General features: G+C 39.4%; 1 protein-coding gene across 1 annotated transcript in view; it reads left to right on the top strand.

Moving 5' to 3' along the window:
• Window positions 1-21,734, top strand: part of NPAS3 (neuronal PAS domain protein 3) — a 535,722-nt gene that overhangs the window by 277,678 nt on the left and 236,310 nt on the right. The window contains exon 3 of the mRNA XM_053697924.1: window positions 13,949-14,038. Within this exon, the coding sequence (XP_053553899.1) occupies window positions 13,949-14,038 (90 nt within the window). The remainder of the gene's footprint in view (window positions 1-13,948; window positions 14,039-21,734) is intronic.

Raw genomic sequence — 21,734 nt, 5'->3', positions numbered from 1 at the left:
TTTTTACCAGCAAAACCAATATAACATCTCAACATTCACAAATATACATTTCTGACATTCAAAAACAAAACAAAAACAAATCAGTGACCAATATAGCCACCTTTCTTTGCAAGGACACTCAAAAGTCTGCCATCCATGGATTCTATCAGTGTTTTGATCTGTTCACTATCAACATTGCGTGCAGCAGCAACCACAGCCTCCCAGACACTGTTCAGAGAGGTGTACTGTTTTCCGTCCTTGTAAATCTCACATTTGATGATGGACCACAGGTTCTCAATGGGGTTCAGATCAGGTGAACAAGGAGGCCATGTCATTAGATTTTCTTCTTTTATACCCTTTCTTGCCAGCCACGCTGTGGAGTACTTGGACGCGTGTGATGGAGCATTGTCCTGCATGAAAATCATGTTTTTCTTGAAGGATGCAGACTTCTTCCTTTACCACTGCTTGAAGAAGGTGTCTTCCAGAAACTGGAAGTAGGACTGGGAGTTGAGCTTGACTCCATCCTCAACCCGAAAAGGCCCCACAAGCTCATCTTTGATGATACCAGCCCAAACCAGTACTCCACCTCCACCTTGCTGGCGTCTGAGTCGGACTGGAGCTCTCTGCCCTTTACCAATCCAGCCACGGGCCCATCCATCTGGCCCATCAAGACTCACTCTCATTTCATCAGTCCATAAAACCTTAGAAAAATCAATCTTGAGATATTTCTTGGCCCAGTCTTGACGTTTCAGCTTGTGTGTCTTGTTCAGTGGTGGTCGTCTTTCAGCCTTTCTTACCTTGGCCATGTCTCTGAGTATTGCACACCTTGTGCTTTTGGGCACTCCAGTGATGTTGCAGCTCTGAAATATGGCTAAACTGGTGGCAAGTGGCATCTTGGCAGCTGCACGCTTGACTTTTCTCAGTTCATGGGCAGTTATTTTGCGCCTTGGTTTTTCCACATGCTTCTTGTGACCCTCTTGACTATTTTGAATGAAACGCTTGATTGTTCGATGATCACGCTTCAGAAGCTTTGCAATTTTAAGAGTGCTGCATCCCTCTGCAAGATATCTCACTATTTTTTACTTTTCTGAGCCTGTCAAGTCCTTCTTTTGACCCATTTTGCCAAAGGAAAGGAAGTTGCCTAATAATTATGCACACCTGATATAGGGTGTTGATGTCATTAGACCACACCCCTTCTCATTACAGAGATGCACATCACCTAATATGCTTAATTGGTAGTAGGCTGTCAAGCCTATACAGCTTGGAGTAAGACAACATGCATAAAGAGGATGATGTGGTCAAAATACTCATTTGCCTAATAATTCTGCACTCCCTGTAGTTAGCAAACACCTGCCTATATTAACAGCAGAAGACAGCCTAAAGGACTATGTATCAAAAGGATGCAATTTTGTATCGAGGCATGCATGCACCATAGGTAATTTGGTAGCTCCTAGTGTGTTAAGGAACAAAGCTAAGACCAGCAGTAGCTGGCTAAATGTCAAAGGACATTTTGAATGCCATTACTCTAAGTGCATAGCATGCCAACATTGCAGAGTTGCCTCCAATCTTCAATCTAAGACAACCAACAGGGTCTTTGACCTTGCCAATTGCACCAATTGTAGGACCACCTTTGTGGTTTATTTGGTGGAGTGCTCATTATGTAATGGGCAGTACGTTGGGTGCACAACCAGGGAAGTACGCTCCAGAATAAGGGAGCACTTGAATGACATCTCCCACGATAATGAATGCTCTGGATTTTCAAAGCATTTTATATATGTACATGGGGGTGATGTGACATCACTGTCATGGCAAATGATCGAGTGTGTCCAGAACCCCCAAAGAGGAGGTGATAGAACGGCACTATTAATGCTACGTGAAGTGTTCTGGATTTTCAAATTGAAAACCAGGAGGCCCCAGGGTTTCAACATAGAGGGGGATGTCATCAACTTCTGGAAGAGACACTAATTGCACTCTAAACTGTAGTACAACATTTGAGCACACAAAGGAGTGCCATTGGCCAAAGGGTTGATTGTAGATATAAGGTAGGTGGCATTCAAAGCAGTGCACATATTACCCATTGTATATATGTGAATGATCAATACACTTAAGGTAGTGAATTATTTAACCTCCAATGTCACCCTAAGATAAGATTATAAGTAAAATATAAATATTACTCCTCTCACTTTATACACAGTAGATGAGGGCTAAGTATTAATATACTAGGGAACTTACAGTATTCTGAGGATTTTCCAGATTGACATAATAACAACATAAATTTAACAATGGGGTATATGCGCATACTGTTTTGAAGCTGATTAAACAGGGATAACGTCAGCACTTCTATGTTATAAAATTTGAGGTCTGCATATTAAAAATTAAAAATTAAAATTGTGATAATTAAACAAAGTAAGAGTACATATAACTATCACATAAATAATTAAATGCTTTATGTATAATACGAAGTTATTATCATTTAAGGTGATAACCTTATAACAAATAACATAGCAAACTTTTTTATCACATAGGTTTAATATAATGCTATTATTTACAAGGTACTGAAGAGGTTAAAAATGTCAGAGATGGCTTAGACCAATAGGGATATCGCATTAGGTATTTAAGGCAGGGTAAATGGCAGCCAATTATGTCCATGAATAAGGAACAACAGAAACATGTAGGGCAGATTGGACCTTTGCCATGATTTATCTGTATAACTGTTTTTAATGCATGTTGCCTAACTTTGCTTTTGCTGGAGGAGAATAATAAAGAGGAAGCGCTTTTGAAGGATCGCTGTGTACTTTCGTTTTTCCTTTGTTAAGGCTCTGATTAGGATCAGACCTGTGTTTAGATCTGGGGTCCTCCTTGGAGCCTAAATCTTGTTCTTCGGGTTTTGCAACAGGTTCCGTTTGAGCCTCTGCATTCCGTTGACATTAAATTATCTTGGAAGGTTCTCTTTTCATTGGCTATTGCCTCTGCGTGCAGAGTTTCTGAGATCTATGTTTTTCAATGTGAACCCCCTTATCTGATTTTTCATGCAGATAAGGCAGTTTTACGTACTAAATTAGGTTTTCTTCCTAAGGTTGTGTCAGATCGCAACATCAATCAGGAGATTGTGGTTCCTTCCATGTGTCATCCTTCTTCATCGAAGGAACGCTTACTTGACAATTTGGATGTGGTTCGCGCCTTAAAGTTCTATCTTCAGGCTACTAAGGAGTTTAGACAATCTTCCTCCTAGTTTATTGTCTATTCGGGGAAGCGTAAAAGGTAGAAGGCTACTTCGACTTCCCTATCTTTTTGGTTAAGAACTATCATCCGCTTACCTTACGAGACAGCGGGACATTGTCCTCCTGAAAGGATAACGGCTCATTCCACTAGAGCAGTGGCTTCGTCTTGGGCCTTTAAGAACGAAGCCTCTATGGATCAGATTTGTAAGGCGTCTACCTGGTCCTCCTTACATACCTTTTCAAAGTTTTACAAGTTTGTTGTTTTTGATTCGGCTGAAGCAGCTTTTGGGAGAAAAGTTTTGCAGGCTGTGGGGCCCTCAGAATAGGGTCCGCCTCTTTCTTTCTGTTCCCTCCCGTTATTCATTCAGTGTCCTCTGGAGCTTGGGTATAGTTTTCCCAACAGTAGGGAATGAAGCCGTGGACTCTCCCTATCTTAGGAAGGAAAACATAATTTATGCTTACCAGATAAATTATTTTTCTTACGGATATTGAGTGTCCACGGCCCCCGTCCGTTTTTTTCTTGTCTATGGGCGGTCCCCTATTATTGATTTTATTTTTCTGGCACCATTTATACCCTAATGTTTCTCCTACTTTCCCTTTTTCCCTCGGCAGAATGACTGAGGTGAGGAGGAAGTGGGAGGGATATTTAAGCCTTTGACTGTGGTGTCTTTGCCTCCTCCTGGTGGCCAGGTGTTGTATTTCCCAACAGTAAGGAGTGAAGCCCGGGACTCTCCCTATCCAGAAGGAAAGGAATTTATCTGGTAAGCATAAATTATGTTTTACATGCACTGGGAAACAAAAAAAAATAGTTTGCTATATTCACTTCATTGCAGTGGTCTCGAATCGAACCCGCAATATCTCTGAGGTGCGCCTGTATATTCTGCATATTATGACCTTAAAGGGACAGTATAGGTCAAAATATTTTTTTTTATTTAGACAGAGCATGCAATTTTAAACAACTTACCATTAAAAATGTTCTTCTGTTATCTATTTTCTCTCTTTATTTGTTCTCTTGGTATCCTTTGTTAAAAACATACCTAGCTAGGCTAAGAAGCTGTAATGCATTACTAGGAGCTAGCTTCTAATTGGTGAGTGCACATAAAATGTCTTGTGTTATTGAATCACCTACTGTTCAGCTAGCTCCCAGTAGTAAATTGCTGTTTCTTCAATAAAGAACATCAAGACAATGAAGACAATTTTAGGATTGAAGTAAATTGTAAAGTTGTTTAAAATTGTATGCTCTATCTGAATTATGAAAGAAAATGTTTGGTTTCATGTCCCTTTATTTAGTAGTAAGGGTGTTAAATGAAGATCACCGTCACATGCACGCTCAGATTTTCTTATGATTAGCACATGCATAAAACATGTCACACTGACAAACTTCACAAAAAAGTAGATCTTGTCTAAAAGCATGCGCACCACTTGTTTAAAGAATACTTACTTGCAAGTTTAGATTACAGGGGCTCAGCTAAATGCCCTTTATGGATAGTGACCTCATCACAAATTTCTCTGATCATGGCAGACGTCATTTCAGTGCTGAAAGGTGAATGAATGGGGTGGGAATCTTGCAGTACGTGGACTACATCCTTATACTGGCACAGCCCACTAAGTCAAGTTGAGACAGAGATCTTGTGGTCAGGTTTCTACAGTAGCATGGAGAGTACTTCATTTGGATAGATTGGGCAAATCACAGTCACAAGTAGTCATAATATGTTGTACCTGATCAGAAAATGTACAGATTTCAGAAAAAACAATTATATATGTGCAGTTTACATGACTAAAGTCTTTCAGCCAATCTCCTAAGGTTGATGCAGTCTGGTAACTGTGGCACAAGACAGAATTGTACAGTATATTCACAGAACATCAAATTCTACGAAGCTTAATCCACCTCATACATGTCCAAGCCAGCTTCCTCGGCTTTAGACTAGTAAGACACCAGTATAGACAGTGGCATACACTTGTCAAATTAATTTGTATGCACTATTTTAGGTCATTTTTATTTAACCCAAATATATAATGTGCGCGATTCATTATGGTGGATACTAAAGGAATGAAAGTTTTGCGTAATTTTCTTTTACATATCAGTGCTTATAACAGCATTCACCAAAAACATCTCTATGTTTACATCAACTTTCACATTGCTATTAACAAAATATTTTGAGCTTTAAAAGCCTGTTTGTGAGTGTGTCCCTGTCTTTTACTTCATTAATTCTCCCCTTGGCCATGTCACATCACATTTCCCCCTGCTCGTGTGTTTATTTATTTTTGTTTGACTCCTCCTGGTCTACATGCATTTACCCTCCTTTGTATACCAATACATATATGAAAACTCACTTTTTCCGTACTTCCTGTCCCTTTTCCTCTCTGTCACTATCATCTTGTCTATATCTATTATGTACTTCATTTCTCCATTTCATGTTTCTGTCTCTTTTCCTCCCTCATTCTACTATACTTTCTCCTGCCCATGCCTTTATACTTCCACTGTGTAAGTTTCTATTTTCCCCTCCTGCCTCCATGTCAGTATCTTATTTCCTCCCACTCATCTCTGTCTGATTTACCCTATTTTCTGCCATTCACTATATTGTCTCTTATTCTCTAACAGTCCCTGTTTTCCCTCCATAATTTCATAACTTTGCCCTTAATTAAAACATATATCCGACATTTTACTTCATATCAATTCCTGGAGTGTATTCCTGAAATATTATTAAGACAACTAGGAAAAAACGTAACTAGAAAACACTTTCCTACTTAGATAAAAAGAAAACCAGAAAAGAAAGAGAAAGAAACTAATATTTTTCAGGAAATTAGTATAGAGACAGATCATACAACACCGTCATCATAACATCTCAATAGCTTTCAAACAAGATGAAACAGGAGTTAAAAAAAAAAAATAATCAAAGCTGTGGATAAAATGAATACTAAAGGGATACATACAGGTATATAATTGTCAGAGTATAAAGATTCCTAGAAAACAAAGTTTACATAGTGCTGTATAAATGAATAACTGTAATCAAGGTACATTTTCTAAAGTTAGCAAAGAGCTGCCAAAGATTCTGTCTCAAAACAACGTACAAATCATAAATGGAAGTTAGAAATCTAAATGAATGACAATAAATAGGAGATTAATAACAAATAATAATAAGCTGAAGCCTGAAACAAAAAACAAACCTCAAACCAATTATTATATAAAATAATGAACACAATACTTATCTCATTCTGAAGCAGTAAAAGAAAGAGGATGGGTTATTATATGTTGGACAGTTTATAGTTGATATTTTGAATCTGATTGGTTACTTTGTGGTGGTCTAATCAGTTACCCTTTGCTATTGGTCACTGATCTGTACTCTGTTTTAACTTTTTCAAATATGACAGTTTTTTGTATTTATTATGTATACTTTTAATGACTGCATTTAAGTAGTAAAGGAAAGAAAGCAAAATATGAGTCTCTGGTCTTGTAATAAAATTCAAATTTTCTGCAACTGACACTTGGCGATCAGCTAAAAATTCCAAAGTCTCGAGCATATTATATACTGTATGTAATGCAGATCAAAGAAAAGCAAATGCATATCTCTTTGTATTGTTATATGAGTCTCTCCATCCTTTGAGTATTGCTCTTCATGTGTGTATCCAGTGGTTATTCAGTTTCCCTGTAAAATTGTGTTCTTCCACCTTTTGCCCTACTCTCTCACCCACATATATAGCTGTGCGTTTTAACATGTAAGTAATGAGCATGTTACAGGGAAAGCAAATCAATGTCTAGCAACATGTTCCACCCCCAAGGAGCTGAAGTGTAGTCTTCTCTATTGTATCACTTTTTCACTCTTGCTTTCCTATTCTGACATTTTTATATGTCTATTCCTCATTTTGTTTTCTTTCTATTTATGTTTGTATTCTTGTGGTTCCTTTTTATTACTCCACTCATTGTTCTTTATATGTATTTCTAGTTTGTTTATTTATTTCTCCTGTTTTATTTTCTTAATGTTTTGCTTCCTATTGTGATGTATTTTCTTTCTCTCCTTATCTCAACACCCACCAATGCTATTCACAAAGGTTTTTACTTTTTTCACATTTTTCACTTCTCATTCACTCTGTGAAACTTTTTATTTCTCATGTCTATCAACTATGAGTTTAGTAGTTTTACAGTGTTGCTGTAACATTGCCACCCTGTGGCATTCTGATAATTTTTTTATGCCCTTGTTTCTCCAGCACTTTAGTTGTATGGAGGGGAAATAAACCTCTTAGTGATGATGACAAAAGGTTAAACAATACCATTTATTTGCAATTTCTTAGTGGAATTTGGACTCTTCTTCCAATAGATAAGGTTAATTAATACAAAAAAATATGTAACAGATGAGCATTCTTATTTTCAGCGCAAAGCTAACAATTGTCATGTGTGCTAGTTGTCACAGTTTTGCAATACAGATTTGTGTGTCTTCTGGTGACGGTCTCACTGTCCTTTTTGTAAATCTGTTGTCATTTTGACTGTGTCTTGCCCTGTCTATGCTCTCGTGTTTTTTGGCTCCTTCCTCACGTCATCTCCTTTTGTAAACCCCCGCCTCCCATCTAATAGCTTATAATTACCTTTACTCTAATTGCTACTTTCTCCTACACATCTCTATCTATTTCCTCTTAAGGACATGACGAGTCCACGAATCATCTTCATTACTTATGGGATATTCTCCTCCTGCCTGAAGGAGGCGGCAAAGAGCACCTACAGCAGAGCTGTTAAATAGTCCCTCCCTTCCCCTCCAACCCAGTCATTCTCTTTGCCTGGGTTAGTAATAGGAGATGGCAAAGTGAGGTGTTAGAAAAAGATTCTTCAATCAAGAGTTTGTTGTTTTTAAGTAGTGCCAGAATGTACTACTTTGCTCTGGGGTGTAGCCTAGACCTAATCAGTCTCTACAGTAGGGCTTTTTGCTGGCTTTAAAGCATTAGGAACTGGTGGGACATAATTCTCACTGCGCCTCCTAAGATGTTGCTGCCCCATTATAGATAGCCTAAGTGCATGGTAACTCAGACTGATCTGCTTCCACAGGGCTATGAGAGGGAGAAATAGGATCCTCTTACACCTGATGGACAACCCTGCTATGAGGCAGCATGGAGGTAAGTGCTATTTGTTTTTCATTCTGGAACCACAGGCAGAGTGATTATGGCACTTTACTTATCCTAATTTTTTCACTTATGATAAGCTGCTAGTGCAGCTCCGGGACAAAACTCCTCTTATTAAGATATAGGGGTTGTCTTTTGGCAAAATCAGTATGTACAGGCACTGGGGAGACTGCTTTTATTATTTTTTACTACATGTTATGTATTTCAGTATGGATACCGGGCTAGATAGTTATTTGATGTACGCCCACGATGGGCGGGACCTATTTTCATGCGCTTCCTCATTCCTGGTTGCTATCCGGGCTGAGAAGTCGCATGGAATTTCTACTATCGCATGGCTACTGTTTATAAAATATTTGGTCAGGCGGTAGTAGTGCTCCCGGCAAGCGGTGTTTTCTGTTTTTCCTCCGGTCCTCTGATATCAGCATCCGGTTGGTCCTGGGAGGTCGATCGCTTGTTTGGTGGCAGGTAGGCACCACAGCAGGCTGCTGAGGTGTAGCTGTGTCTGGAACAGCATTAATTTTGTGTTTTTTTGCTATATTATAAAAACGGCAGTTATTTTTTTCAATTTCAAATTTACTTTTTGGGGATTTACCTTCGCTGGCTATCCCTTGGTTCTGTCTTAAAGTCACAGTTGCATATATTTAAAAAAAAAAAAAAAAGTTTTATTTTAGGGGAGAGATGGATACTGAAGCTGATCAGTCTGCTCTTTGCTCTATGTGTTTGAATTCTCAGGTTGAACCCCCTATTCCTTTTTGCCCCTCATGTGTTGAGAGGGCCTTGAGTTACAAAGAAAGGATTTTTCATGAGCAAGTCTCTTCTAAGGCGGATGCTTCTCAGGGGTCTCAAGATGAGATTCAAAGTATTTTGCAGCGGTCTCCCCAAATGTCCCAAGAGATTTCGCCCGCTCAAGCAGTGCCCTGTACTAATACTTTAGCTTCAAATATTTCCTTAATGGATATAGCTATGGTAGTGTCGTCTTCTATTTCTGATACATTATCTGCCTTTCCCATGTTTCAAGACAGACGTAAGAGAAGGAGTGACCATGGAGTCAGTAGGGATACTGATGCACTGGTGTCATTTTCACATTTACCCCCTCAAGAACATGAGTTGGAGGGTTTGGAGTCTTTATCTGAAGGTGAACTTTCTGATTCTGGAAGTTCTGCACCTTTTTCAGATTTGGAGGTGGTTTCTTTCAGGAGGTGCCTGTTACTCAGGGAGGTATTAACAACTTTAGACAATTGTGACTCTACAGTAGTAGTGGCTCCTGAAAAGTTGTGTAAGATGGATAAATATTTTGAAACTCCCTCGTATTCAGATGTTTTTCCAATACCTAAGAAGACTTTGGAGATTATTTCTAAGGAATGGGACAGACCAGGTATTCCTTTTTCTCCATCCCCGGTCTTTAAGAAAATGTTTCCTGTAGCGGACTCTATAAAGGAAAATTGGCAGACAGTCCCTAAGGTGGAAGGAGCTGTTTCCACCCTGGCTAAACGTACGACTATTCCTATTGAGGATAGCTGTGCCTTTAAGGATCCTATGGACAAGAAGTTGGAAGGATTACTTAAGAGGATTTATACTCATCAGGGGTTACTGTTGCAGCTTACTGCATGCATTGCCACGGTTACTAGTGCAGCAGCTTATTGGTTTGACGCTCTGTCTGAGTCTCTCAGACATGAGACCCCTTTGGAGGAAATCCAGGATAGGATTAAGGCGCTGAAATTAGCTAGTACCTTTATTACTGATGCTTTGTTGCAAATTACTAAATTAGCTGCAAAGACTTTGGGGTTTTCTATCTTGGCCCGCAGAGCCTTGTGGTTAAAACCCTGGGCTGCGGATGTGTCTTCCAAGTCTAAGCTTCTGACAATTCCGTACAAGGGAAAGACCTTGTTTGGAGCTGGCCTAAAGGAAATTATTTCGGATATCTCCGGAGGTAAGGCTCATCTACTTCCTCAGGATAAGAGAAACAAGCAAAAGGGACGTCAAAGTAATTTTCGTTCCTTTCGAAATTTCAAGAGTAATTCCTTTGTTTCCTCCGCCAGACAGGATGGAAACTTTACCCAGCCTAAGTCTACTTGGAGACCCAACCAGTCGTGGAACAAGGGCCGAATCTGGTTGGGGGCAGACTATCTTTTTTCGTTCAGGCATGGGTAAGAGATGTTCAGGACCCCTGGACTATAGAGATTGTGTCCAGGGGATACAGACTTGAGTTCAAAGCCTTTCCTCCTCGGGGAAGGTTTCTCCTTTCAAGGTTATCTGCAAACCAGACAAAAAGAGAGGCGTTCTTATGTTGTGTAAAAGACCTCTCCTCCATGGGAGTAATTGATCCAGTTCCTATTCAGGAACAAGGAGAAGGTTTTTATTCCAATCTGTTCGTAGTTCACAAAAAAGAGGGAACTTTCAGGCCAATCTTAGTCCTCAAGAGTCTAAACAAATTTCTCAGAATCCCATCATTCAAGATGGAGACTATTTCGCACTATTCTACCCTTGATCCAGGAGGGTCAATTCATGGCGACGGTGGACTTAAAGGATGCATATCTTCATGTTCCTATCCACAAGGAACATCACAAGTTCCTAAGATTTGCATTTCTGGACAAACATTTCCAGTTTGTGGCTCTTCCATTCGGGTTGGCCACAGCACCCAGAATTTTCACAAAGGTTCTGGGGTCTCTTTTGGTGGTCCTAAGACCACGGGGCATTGCAGTAGCGCCTTACCTGGACAATATTCTAATCCAGGCGCCATCTTGCTATCAAGCAAAGTCTCATACCGACATTGTCATAGCCTTCCTAAGATCTCACGGGTGGAAGGTGAATTTAGAAAAGAGTTCTCTAGTCCCAAAGACAAGGGTTACCTTTTTGGGATCTTTAATAGATTCTGTTCAAATGAGGATTTTTCTGACAGAAGTCAGGAAATCAAAAATTATAGATACCTGTCGAGTACGCCAATCCACTCCGAATCCATCTGTGGCCCAGTGTATGGAGGTAATCGGATTGATGGTAGCAGCGATGGACATCATCCCATTTGCTCGGTTCCATCTCAGACCTCTGCAGCTGAGCATGCTCAGACAGTGTAATGGAGGTTATGCGGACTTGTCTCCTCAAATAGTCATGGAGAAGGAGACAAGAGACTCTCTTCAATGGTGGTTGTCTCTGGATCATCTTTCTCAGGGAACCTGCTTTCGCAGACCTTCCTGGGTGATCGTGACAACAGACGCCAGTCTTTTTAGCTTGGGGAGCCGTCTGGGGTTCTCTGAAGACTCAGGGTGTGTGGACCCGGGCGGAGTCTCTTCTTCCTATCAACATTCTGGAATTGAGAGCAATTTTCAATGCGCTTCTGGCCTGGCCTCAGTTGGCCTCGGCCCGGTTCATCAGATTTCAGTCGGACAACATAATGACTGTCGCCTACATCAATCATCAGGGAGGAACGAGGAGTTCCTTGACAATGTTAGAAGTATCCAAGATCATTCAGTGGGCGGAGAACCGCTCTTGTCATCTGTCAGTGATCCACATCCCAGGGGTGGACAACTGGGAGGCGGATTTCCCAAGCAGACAGAGTTTCCATCCGGGCGAGTGGGAACTTCATCCAGAAGTGTTCTCAAGTCTGATCCTCAAATGGGGTCAACCGGAGTTGGATCTCATGGCATCTCGACAGAATGCCAAGCTTCCAAGGTACGGGTCGAGGTCCAGGGATCCACAGGCGGAACTGATAGATGCTCTGGCAGTTCCTTGGTCCTTCAAGCTAGCATACCTGTTTCCCCCGTTTGCTCTTCTTCCTCGGGTCATTGCTCGAATCAAACAGGAGAGGGCTCCGGTGATCCTCATTGCTCCTTCCTGGCCTCGCAGGATTTGGTATGCGGACCTGATAGATATGTCGTTGCTACCACCCTGGAGACTTCCGTTGAGGAAGGACCTTCTCATTCAAGGTCCCTTCCTTCATCCAAATCTAGTTTCTCTGAAACTGACTGCTTGGAGATTGAACGTTTGATTTTGTCAAAACGAGGTTTTTCTGATGCGGTCATTGAGACCTTGGTTCAGGCTCGTAAACCGGTAACTAGAAAGATTTACCATAAGATATGGCGTAAATATCCTTAATATTTGCGAATTGAATGGCTACTCGTGGAGTAAGATTAGGATTCCGAGAATTTTAGCCTTTCTCCAAGAGGGATTGGAGAAGGGTTTGTCGACTAGTTCCTTAAAGGGTCAGATTTCGGCTTTGTCAGTGTTACTACATAAGCGTCTGGCAGAGGTTCCAGATGTTCAATCTTTCTGTCAGGCTCTGGTCAGGATCAGACCTGTATTTAAGCCTGTTGCTCCTCCATACAGTCTTAATTTGGTTCTTAATGTTCTTCAAGGGGTTCCATTTGAACCTATGCATTCCTTGGACATTAAACCTATCTTGGAAAGTTTTATGTCTGGTTGCTATTTCTTCTGCTCCGAGCTATCGGCATTGCAATGCGCTTCTCCTTATCTCATTTTTCATGCAGATAAGGTTGTCTTGCGTACCAAGTTGAGTTTTCTTCCTAAGGTAGTTTCGGATTGAAACATTAACCAGGAGATTGTTGTTCCTTCGTTGTGCCCTAATCCTTCTTCTCAGAAGGAACGTCTTTTGCACAATCATGATGTTGTTCGTGCTTTGAAGTTTTATTTACAGGTGACGAAGGATTTTCGTCAGTCTTCTTCTTTATTTGTTGTTTTCTCGGGGAAACGAAGGGGTCAAAAGGTGACGGCTACTTCGCTTTCTTTTTGGTTGAGGAGTATAATTCGCTTTTCTTATGAAACCGCTGGGAAGCAGCCTCCTGAGAGGATTACGGCTCATTCTACTAGAGCTATGGCTTCTTCATGGGCATTCAAGAATGAAGCGACTGTTGAACAGATTTGTGAAGCTGCTACTTGGTCCTCTCTTCACACTTTTTCTAAATTCTACAAATTTGATACTTTTGCCTCAGCTGAGGCGGCTTTTGGGAGAAAGGTTCTTCAAGCAGTGGTGCCTTCTGTTTAGGTATCCTGTCTTGTCCCTCCCGTATCATCTGTGTCCTTTAAGCTTGGGTATTGTATCCCATAAGTAATGAAGATGATCCGTGGACTCGTCATGTCCTTAAGAGGAAAAGAAAATATTCTTACCTGATAAATTTGTTTCCTCTTGGACATGACGAGTCCACGGCCCGCCCTGTCTGTTTAGACAGGATGTTTTTTTTTCTAAACTTCAGACACCTCTGCACCTTTGGTTTTTCCTTTCTCTTCCTAACTTCGGTCGAATGACTAGGTTGGAGGGGAAGGGAGGGACTATTTAACAGCTCTGCTGTAGGTGCTCTTTGCCGCCTCCTGCAGGCAGGAGGAGAATATCCCATAAGTAATGAAGATGATCCGTGGACTCGTCATGTCCAAGAGGAAACAAATTTATCAGGTAAGAATACATTTTTTGGCTTTCTCTATTTTGTCTCTATTTGCTATCTCATCCTTGCATTTTCATCTGTGGACTGTCTCGCCTCCAAGTTTTTGACTTTCCCCTACTTTTACCTGTTTGTGAGTACCATGTCTCTGCTTTCCCCTTGTGACTTTCTCATCTCTCTGCCTCTCTGTTTGTAACTGTCCCTCCTCCCTGCCTCTCCGTTTGTGACTGTCTTTTGTTCTTTTCCCTGCAGTCTCTGGACGGATTTGTATTTGCACTAAACCAAGAAGGAAAATTTTTGTACATTTCGGAGACTGTGTCCATCTACCTTGGCTTGTCTCAGGTGAGTTTCCCTCATCTGACACTTTTAACTCAGATTCCCATAAAGCACATAAAGAGCCATCAGAATACACTAACAGAAACAACTCAATAAAACATAAGAAAGAGCCTCACTAGGCACATGGTTATAAACAGAAATACCAGCAAATTACACTGGTATAACACTTGCTCATAAATCATGTGTGTGCTTAAAGGGACATGAGACCCACATTTTTTCTTTCATAATTTAGAAAGATAATGCAATTTTAAACATCTTTCTAATTTACTTATATTATCTAATTTGTTTTATTCTCTTGATATTCTTTGCTGAAAAGCATATCTAGATATGCTCAGTAGCTGCTGATTGGTTGCTGCACATAGAAGCCTTGTGTGATTGGCTCACCATGTGCATTGCTTTTTCTTCAACTAAGGATATCTAAAAAATGAAGCAAAATAAATAATAGAAGTAAATTGTAATGTTGTTTAAATTTATATTCTCTATCTGAATCATGAAAGAAAGATTTTGGGTTTAGTGGCCCTTTAACTTCAACAGGAGGGATTCAAACAGATACACATATCCATGCTCTCGTCACACAAGTATGTAAATAGCACTGACACAGATATAAGTGTGCTGAAATAGACATACATTTTCATCCCGACCTTTGTCTTGCCCCTTGTTATTGTGTCCTTGTGTCTCTGTGGTGCCTGCATAGTATCTGACAGTAAAACAATAAAGTGGTTATGCTTTGGCCAATGCCAGCTGGTTTTTGAAGTTTTCATCTTTTGATGTGGGCCTATGCTGCCTGCCAATGGTGACCTGTAAGGGGCAGAGCACCGTTTAGCTGTTAATCCCTAGTGTCCCATTATCGGCTGTTGCTGGAGTGGCTGCACTCTATGGGACCTGACACTATCACCGCTACTTGCCCACCAATCCCATTAAATAAGTTCTAGCAGTGAAATACTGACTGTGCATCTAAATTATCTAAGAATAGTAAAGAAGGAAGGAGGCACACCTACTCTCTCCTCCTTATGTGAGGAGCCGGCCCAACAGTACTAGCAAACGTTTACCTATGGACATCAATGAAATTTAAGGTCGATTTTTTAATCTTAAATATAGTACAGATAATTATTCATTGTTTTACAAATTAGAAAAATACTCTGATCATTTTAAAAATGTATTTGAAAGTGTCTTCCTAAACAAATTACCTATACAATTGTGATCATTTTAAAAATGTATTTGAAAGTGTCTTCCTAAACAAATTACCTATACAATTGTGATCATTTTAAAAATGTATTTGAAAGTGTCTTCCTAAACAAATTACCTATACAATTGTAGCTGTCAGTCACCTGCACAGAGCAGGTGACTGACAGCTACCTGGGTGTGTAACATAAAACACATAGTACTGTAGCTCTCACAGCTGTTCTCTTGGACAAATCCAGAGTGTCTTTAGCATCAACACTGTTCACTGCCTCAGACGTCAGTAAACCTATCCACAATGCATCTCTGGCACACATACTCCTCCCACTCCACTGATAAAGCCAATGAACAAGCAGCACTAGAAGGAAGTCAAAAACAGGCATGTTATTTATATTTGCATTATAGACCCTTTAAGCAGTGAACAAGTGTGAGGTACAATGAGACACATTTGTGGTTATTGTGTAACCTTTTACATAATCTATTAACAGAATGCTTGTTTTCAAACTTTTTTAATAATTAGAATTATTTTTAACTTCATACTACTGCTGCCTGTTGATTGAATTATTATTAAAGTTGGAGGAGTGCAGATGTTAGAGATGAATTGTGTACCTGGGTATGCCTGTATTGCTCTGCTCAGATATGACAATGCATATGATATGCATGCAAAGCCAGAGATGAAATGGTTAGTAATGCACTCTAGCACATATGTATACAAACCCAGAGATGAACTGGTTAGTAATACACTTTAGCACATATGTATACAAAGCCAGAGATGAACTAGTTAGTAATGCACTCTAGCACATATGTATACAAAGCCAGAGATGAACTAGTTAGTAATGCACTCTAGCACATATGTATACAAAGCCACAGATGAACTAGTTAGTAATACACTCTAGCACATATGTATACAAAGCCAGAGATGAACTAGTTAGTAAGGCACTGTAGCACATATGTATACAAAGCCAGAGATGAACTAGTTAGTAATGCACTCTAGCACATATGTATACAAAGCCACAGATGAACTAGTTAGTAATACACTCTAGCACATATGTACACAAAGCCAGAGATGAACTAGTTAGTAATGCACTGTAGCACATATGTATACAAAGCCAGAGATGAACTGGTTAGTAAGGCACTGTAGTACATATGTATACAAACCCAGAGATGAACTGTTTAGTAATGCACTGTAGCACATATGTATACAAAGCCAGAGATGAACTGGTTAGTAAGGCACTTTAGCACATATTTATACAAAACCACAGATGAACTAGTTAGTAAGGCACTCTAGCACATATGTATACAAACCCAGAGATGAACTAGTTAGTAATACACTGTAGCACATATTTATACAAAGCCAGAGATAAATTAGTTAGTAATGCACTCTACCACATATGTATACAAAGCCAGAGATGAGCTAGTTAGTAAGGCACAGTAGCACATATGTATACAAAGCCAGAGATGAACTAGTTAGTACGGCACTGTAGCACATATGTATACAAAGCCAGATATGAACTAGTTAGTAAGGCACTGTAGCAGATATGTATACAAAGCTAGAGATGAACTAGTTAGTAAGGCACTCTAGCACTTATGTATACAAAGTCAGATATGAACTAGTTAGTAAGGCACTCTAGCACTTATGTATACAAAGTCAGATATGAACTAGTTTGTAATGCACTGTAGCACATATGTATACAAAGCCAGAGATGAACTAGTTAGTAAGGCACTGTAGCACATATGTATACAAAGCCAGAGATGAACTGGTTAGTAAGGCACTGTAGCACATATGTATACAAAGCCAGAGATGAACTGGTTAGTAAGGCACTGTAGCACATATGTATACAAGGCCAGAAATGAACTGGTTAGTAAGGCACTGTAGCACATATGTATACAAACCCAGAGATGAACTGGTTAGTAAGGCACTCTAGCACATATGTTGTCAGGGTGCCAGGAATCAGACTGAGACGAGAAGTGCAAAAATAATCACACCTAATAGCAAAAAATAATTAAAAGTCCACAAGACAAATAACAAGCCAGGAATCAAAACCAGAGCTGGTAGTCAGACGAGCAGAGTCAGGAGCCAAAGCGAATAGTCAGACAAGCTGAGTCAGGAGTCAAAGCGAATAGTCAGATGAGCTAGAATCAGGAACAAGGAGAACAGCAGAGTCAGGAACAAGCCAGGGATCAGGAACCAAGAGGGACGTCAGACAGCTAGGTAATACACAGGAGCTCTCACAAACAGGTCTGAGACAACGCAAAGGCAAAGCATACTAAACAAAGGCCCTTTAAATAATAAGTGATGACATCACAATTCTGAGACTGCATCCTGTCTCACACTGATGATGTACACCAGTCTGATCATAAAAGGAAGTGCAGGAAATGAGCAGCATCACACAGTATGCACCAGGGTCAGCAAGAGAGGCGAGTAAAATGGCTGCCAGCAGCACATGGCAAACAGAGCAGGGAAAAACCCTGACATATGTATACAAACCCAGAGATTAACTGGTTAGTAATACACTTTAGCACATATGTATACAAACCCATAGATTAACTGGTTAGTAATACACTCTAGCACATATGTATACAAAGCCAGAGATTAAATTGTTAGTAATACACTCTAGCACATATGTATACAAAGCCAGATATGAACTAGTTAGTAATGCACTTAAGCACATATGTATACAAAGCCAGAGATGAACTGGTTAGTAATGCACTCTAGCACATATGTATACAAAGCCAGAGATGAACTGGTTAGTAATGCACTGTAGCACATATGTATACAAAGCCAGAGATGAACTAGTTAGTAATGCACTGTAGCACATATGTATACAAAGCCAGATATGAACTAGTTAGTAATGCACTCTAGCACATATGTATAAAAAGCCAGAGATGAACTAGTTAGTATTGCACTGTAGCACATATGTATACAAAGCCAGAGATTAACTAGTTAGTAATGCACTGTAGCACATATGTATACAAAGCCAGAGATGAACTGGTTAGTAATACACTGTAGCACATATGTATACAAAGCCAGAGATGAACTAGTTAGTAAGGCACAGTAGCACATATGTATACAAAGCCAGAGATTAACGGATTAGTAATGTACTTTAGCACATATGTATACAAAGCCAGAGATGAACTAGTTAGTAATGCACTGTAGCACATATGTATACAAAGCCAGAGATGAACTAGTTAGCAATGCACTGTAGCACATATGTATACAAAGTCAGAGATGAACTGGTTAGTAATACACTCTAGCACATATGTATACAAAGCCAGAGATGAACTAGTTAGTAAGGCACTCTAGCACATATGTATACAAAGCCAGAGATGAACTAGTTAGTAATACACTGTAGCACATATGTACACAAAGCAATAGGTGAGCTAGTTAGTAAGGCACTCTAGCAGATATGTATACAAAGCCAGAGATAAACTAGTTAGTAATGCACTGTAGCACATATGTATACAAAGCCAGAGATGAACTAGTTAGCAATGCACTGTAGCACATATGTATACAAAGTCAGAGATGAACTGGTTAGTAATACACTCTAGCAAATATGTATACAAAGCCAGAGATGAACTAGTTAGTAAGGCACTCTAGCACATATGTATACAAATCCAGAGATGAACTAGTTAGTAATACACTGTAGCACATATGTACACAAAGCCAGAGATGAACTGTTTAGTAATGCACTGTAGCACATATGTATACAAAGCCAGAGATGAACTGGTTAGTAATGCACTGTAGCACGTATGTATACAAAGCCAGAGATAAATTAGTTAGTACGGCACTGTAGCACATATGTATACAAAACCAGAGATGAACTAGTTAATAAGGCACTCTAGCACATATGTATACAAAGCCAGAGATTAACTGGTTAGTATGGCACTGTAGCACATATGTATACAAAGCCAGAGATTAACTGGTTAGTATGGCACTGTAGCACATATGTATACAAAGCCAGAGATTAACTGGTTAGTAATGCATTGTAGCACATATGTATACAAAGCCAGAGATTAACTGGTTAGTAATACACTCTAGTACATATGTATACAAAGCTAGAGATGAACTGGTTAGTAATACACTCTAGCACATATGTATACAAAGCTAGAGATGAACTAGTTAGTAATACACTCTAGCACATATGTATACAAAGCCAGAGATGTACTGGTTAGTAAGGCACTGTAGCACATATGTATACAAAGCCAGAGATTAACTGGTTAGTAAGGCACTGTAGCACATATGTATACAAAGCCAGAGATGTACTGGTTAGTAAGGCACTGTAGCACATATGTATACAAAGCCAGATATTTACTGCTTAGTAAGGCATTCTAGCACATATATATATATACAAACTCAGATATGCATTAGTTAGTAATGCACTGTAGCACATATGTATACAAAGCCAGAGATGAACTGGTTAGTAATACACTCTAGCACATATGTATACAAAGCCAGAGATGAACTAGTTAGTAATGCAGTCTAACATTTGTATACAAAGCCAGAAATGAACTAGTTAGTAATGCAGTCTAGCACGTATGTATACAAAGCCAGAGATTCACTGGTTAGTAATCCACTGTAGCACATATGTATACAAAGCCAGAGATTAACTGGTTAGTAATGCATTGTAGCACATATGTATACAAAGCCAGAGATTAACTGGTTAGTAATACACTCTAGCACATATGTATACAAAGCTAGAGATGAACTGGTTAGTAATACACTCTAGCATATATGTATACAAAGCTAGAGATGAACTAGTTAGTAATACACTCTAGCACATATGTATACAAAGCCAGCGATGAACTGGTTAGTAGGGCACTGTAGCACATATGTATACAAAGCCAGAGAAGAACTGGTTAGTAATACACTGTAGTACATATGTATACAAAGCCAGAGATGAACTAGTTATGCACTGTAGCACATATGTATACAAAGCCAGAGATGAACTAGTTAGTTATGCACTGTAGCACATATGTATAAAAAGCCAGAGATGTACTGGTTAGTAAGGCACTGTAGCACATATGTATACAAAGCCAGAGATGAACTGGTTAGTAAGGCACTGTAGCACATATGTATACAAAGCCAGAGATGTACTGGTTAGTAAGGCACTGTAGCACATATGTATACAAAGCCAGATATTAACTGCTTAGTAAGGCATTCTAGCACATATATATACAAATTCAGAGATGCATTAGTTAGTAATGCACTGTAGCACATATGTATACAAAGCCAGAGATGAACTGGTTAGTAATACACTCTAGCACATATGTATACAAAGCCAGAGATGAACTAGTTAGTAATGCAGTCTAACACATATGTATACAAAGCCAGAAATTAACTAGTTAGTAATGCAGTCCAGCACATATGTATACAAAGTCAGAGCACATATATATACAAACTCAGAGATGCATTAGTTAGTAATGCACTGTAGCACATATGTATACAAAGCCAGAGATGAACTGGTTAGTAATACACTCTAGCACATATGTATACAAAGCCAGAGATGAACTAGTTAGTAATGCAGTCTAACACATATGTATACAAAGCCAGAAATTAACTAGTTAGTAATGCAGTCCAGCATATATGTATACAAAGTCAGAGATTAACTGGTTAGTAAGGCACTCTAGCACATACAGTATGTATACAAACCCAGAGATGAATTAGTTAGTAATGCACTGTAGCACATATGTATACAGAGATGAATTAGTTAGTAATGCACTCTAGCACATATGTATACAAAGCCAGAAATTAACTAGTTAGTAAGGCACTGTAGCACATATGTATACAAAGCCAGAGATGAACTGGTTAGTAAGGCACTGTAGCACATATGTATACAAAGCCAGAGATGAACTGGTTAGTAATGCACTCTAGCACATATGTATACAAAGCCAGAGATGAACTAGTTAGTAATGCACTGTAGCACATATGTATACAAAGCCAGAGATGAACTGGTTAGTAAGGCACTGTAGCACATATGTATACAAGGCCAGAGATGAACTGGTTAGTAATGCACTCTAGCACATATGTATACAAAGCAAAAGATGTACTGGTTAGTAATACACTCTAGCACATATGTATACAAAGCCAGAGATGAACTAGTTAGTAATGCAGTCTAACACATATGTATACAAAGCCAGAAATTAACTAGTTAGTAATGCAGTCCAGCACATATGTATACAAAGTCAGAGATTAACTGGTTAGTAAGGCACTCTAGCACATACAGTATGTATACAAACCCAGAGATGAATTAGTTAGTAATGCACTGTAGCACATATGTATACAGAGATGAATTAGTTAGTAATGCACTCTAGCACATATGTATACAAAGCCAGAAATTAACTAGTTAGTAAGGCACTGTAGCACATATGTATACAAAGCCAGAGATGAACTGGTTAGTAAGGCACTGTAGCACATATGTATACAAAGCCAGAGATGAACTGGTTAGTAATGCACTCTAGCACATATGTATACAAAGCCAGAGATGAACTAGTTAGTAATGCACTGTAGCACATATGTATACAA

The sequence above is a fragment of the Bombina bombina genome, chromosome 1 (genome assembly GCF_027579735.1).
Source record: "Bombina bombina isolate aBomBom1 chromosome 1, aBomBom1.pri, whole genome shotgun sequence".
NCBI classification, from domain to species: Eukaryota; Metazoa; Chordata; class Amphibia; order Anura; family Bombinatoridae; genus Bombina; species Bombina bombina.
Note: the sequence above shows the minus strand (reverse complement) of the source record. Positions and strands in the feature narration are given on the sequence as shown.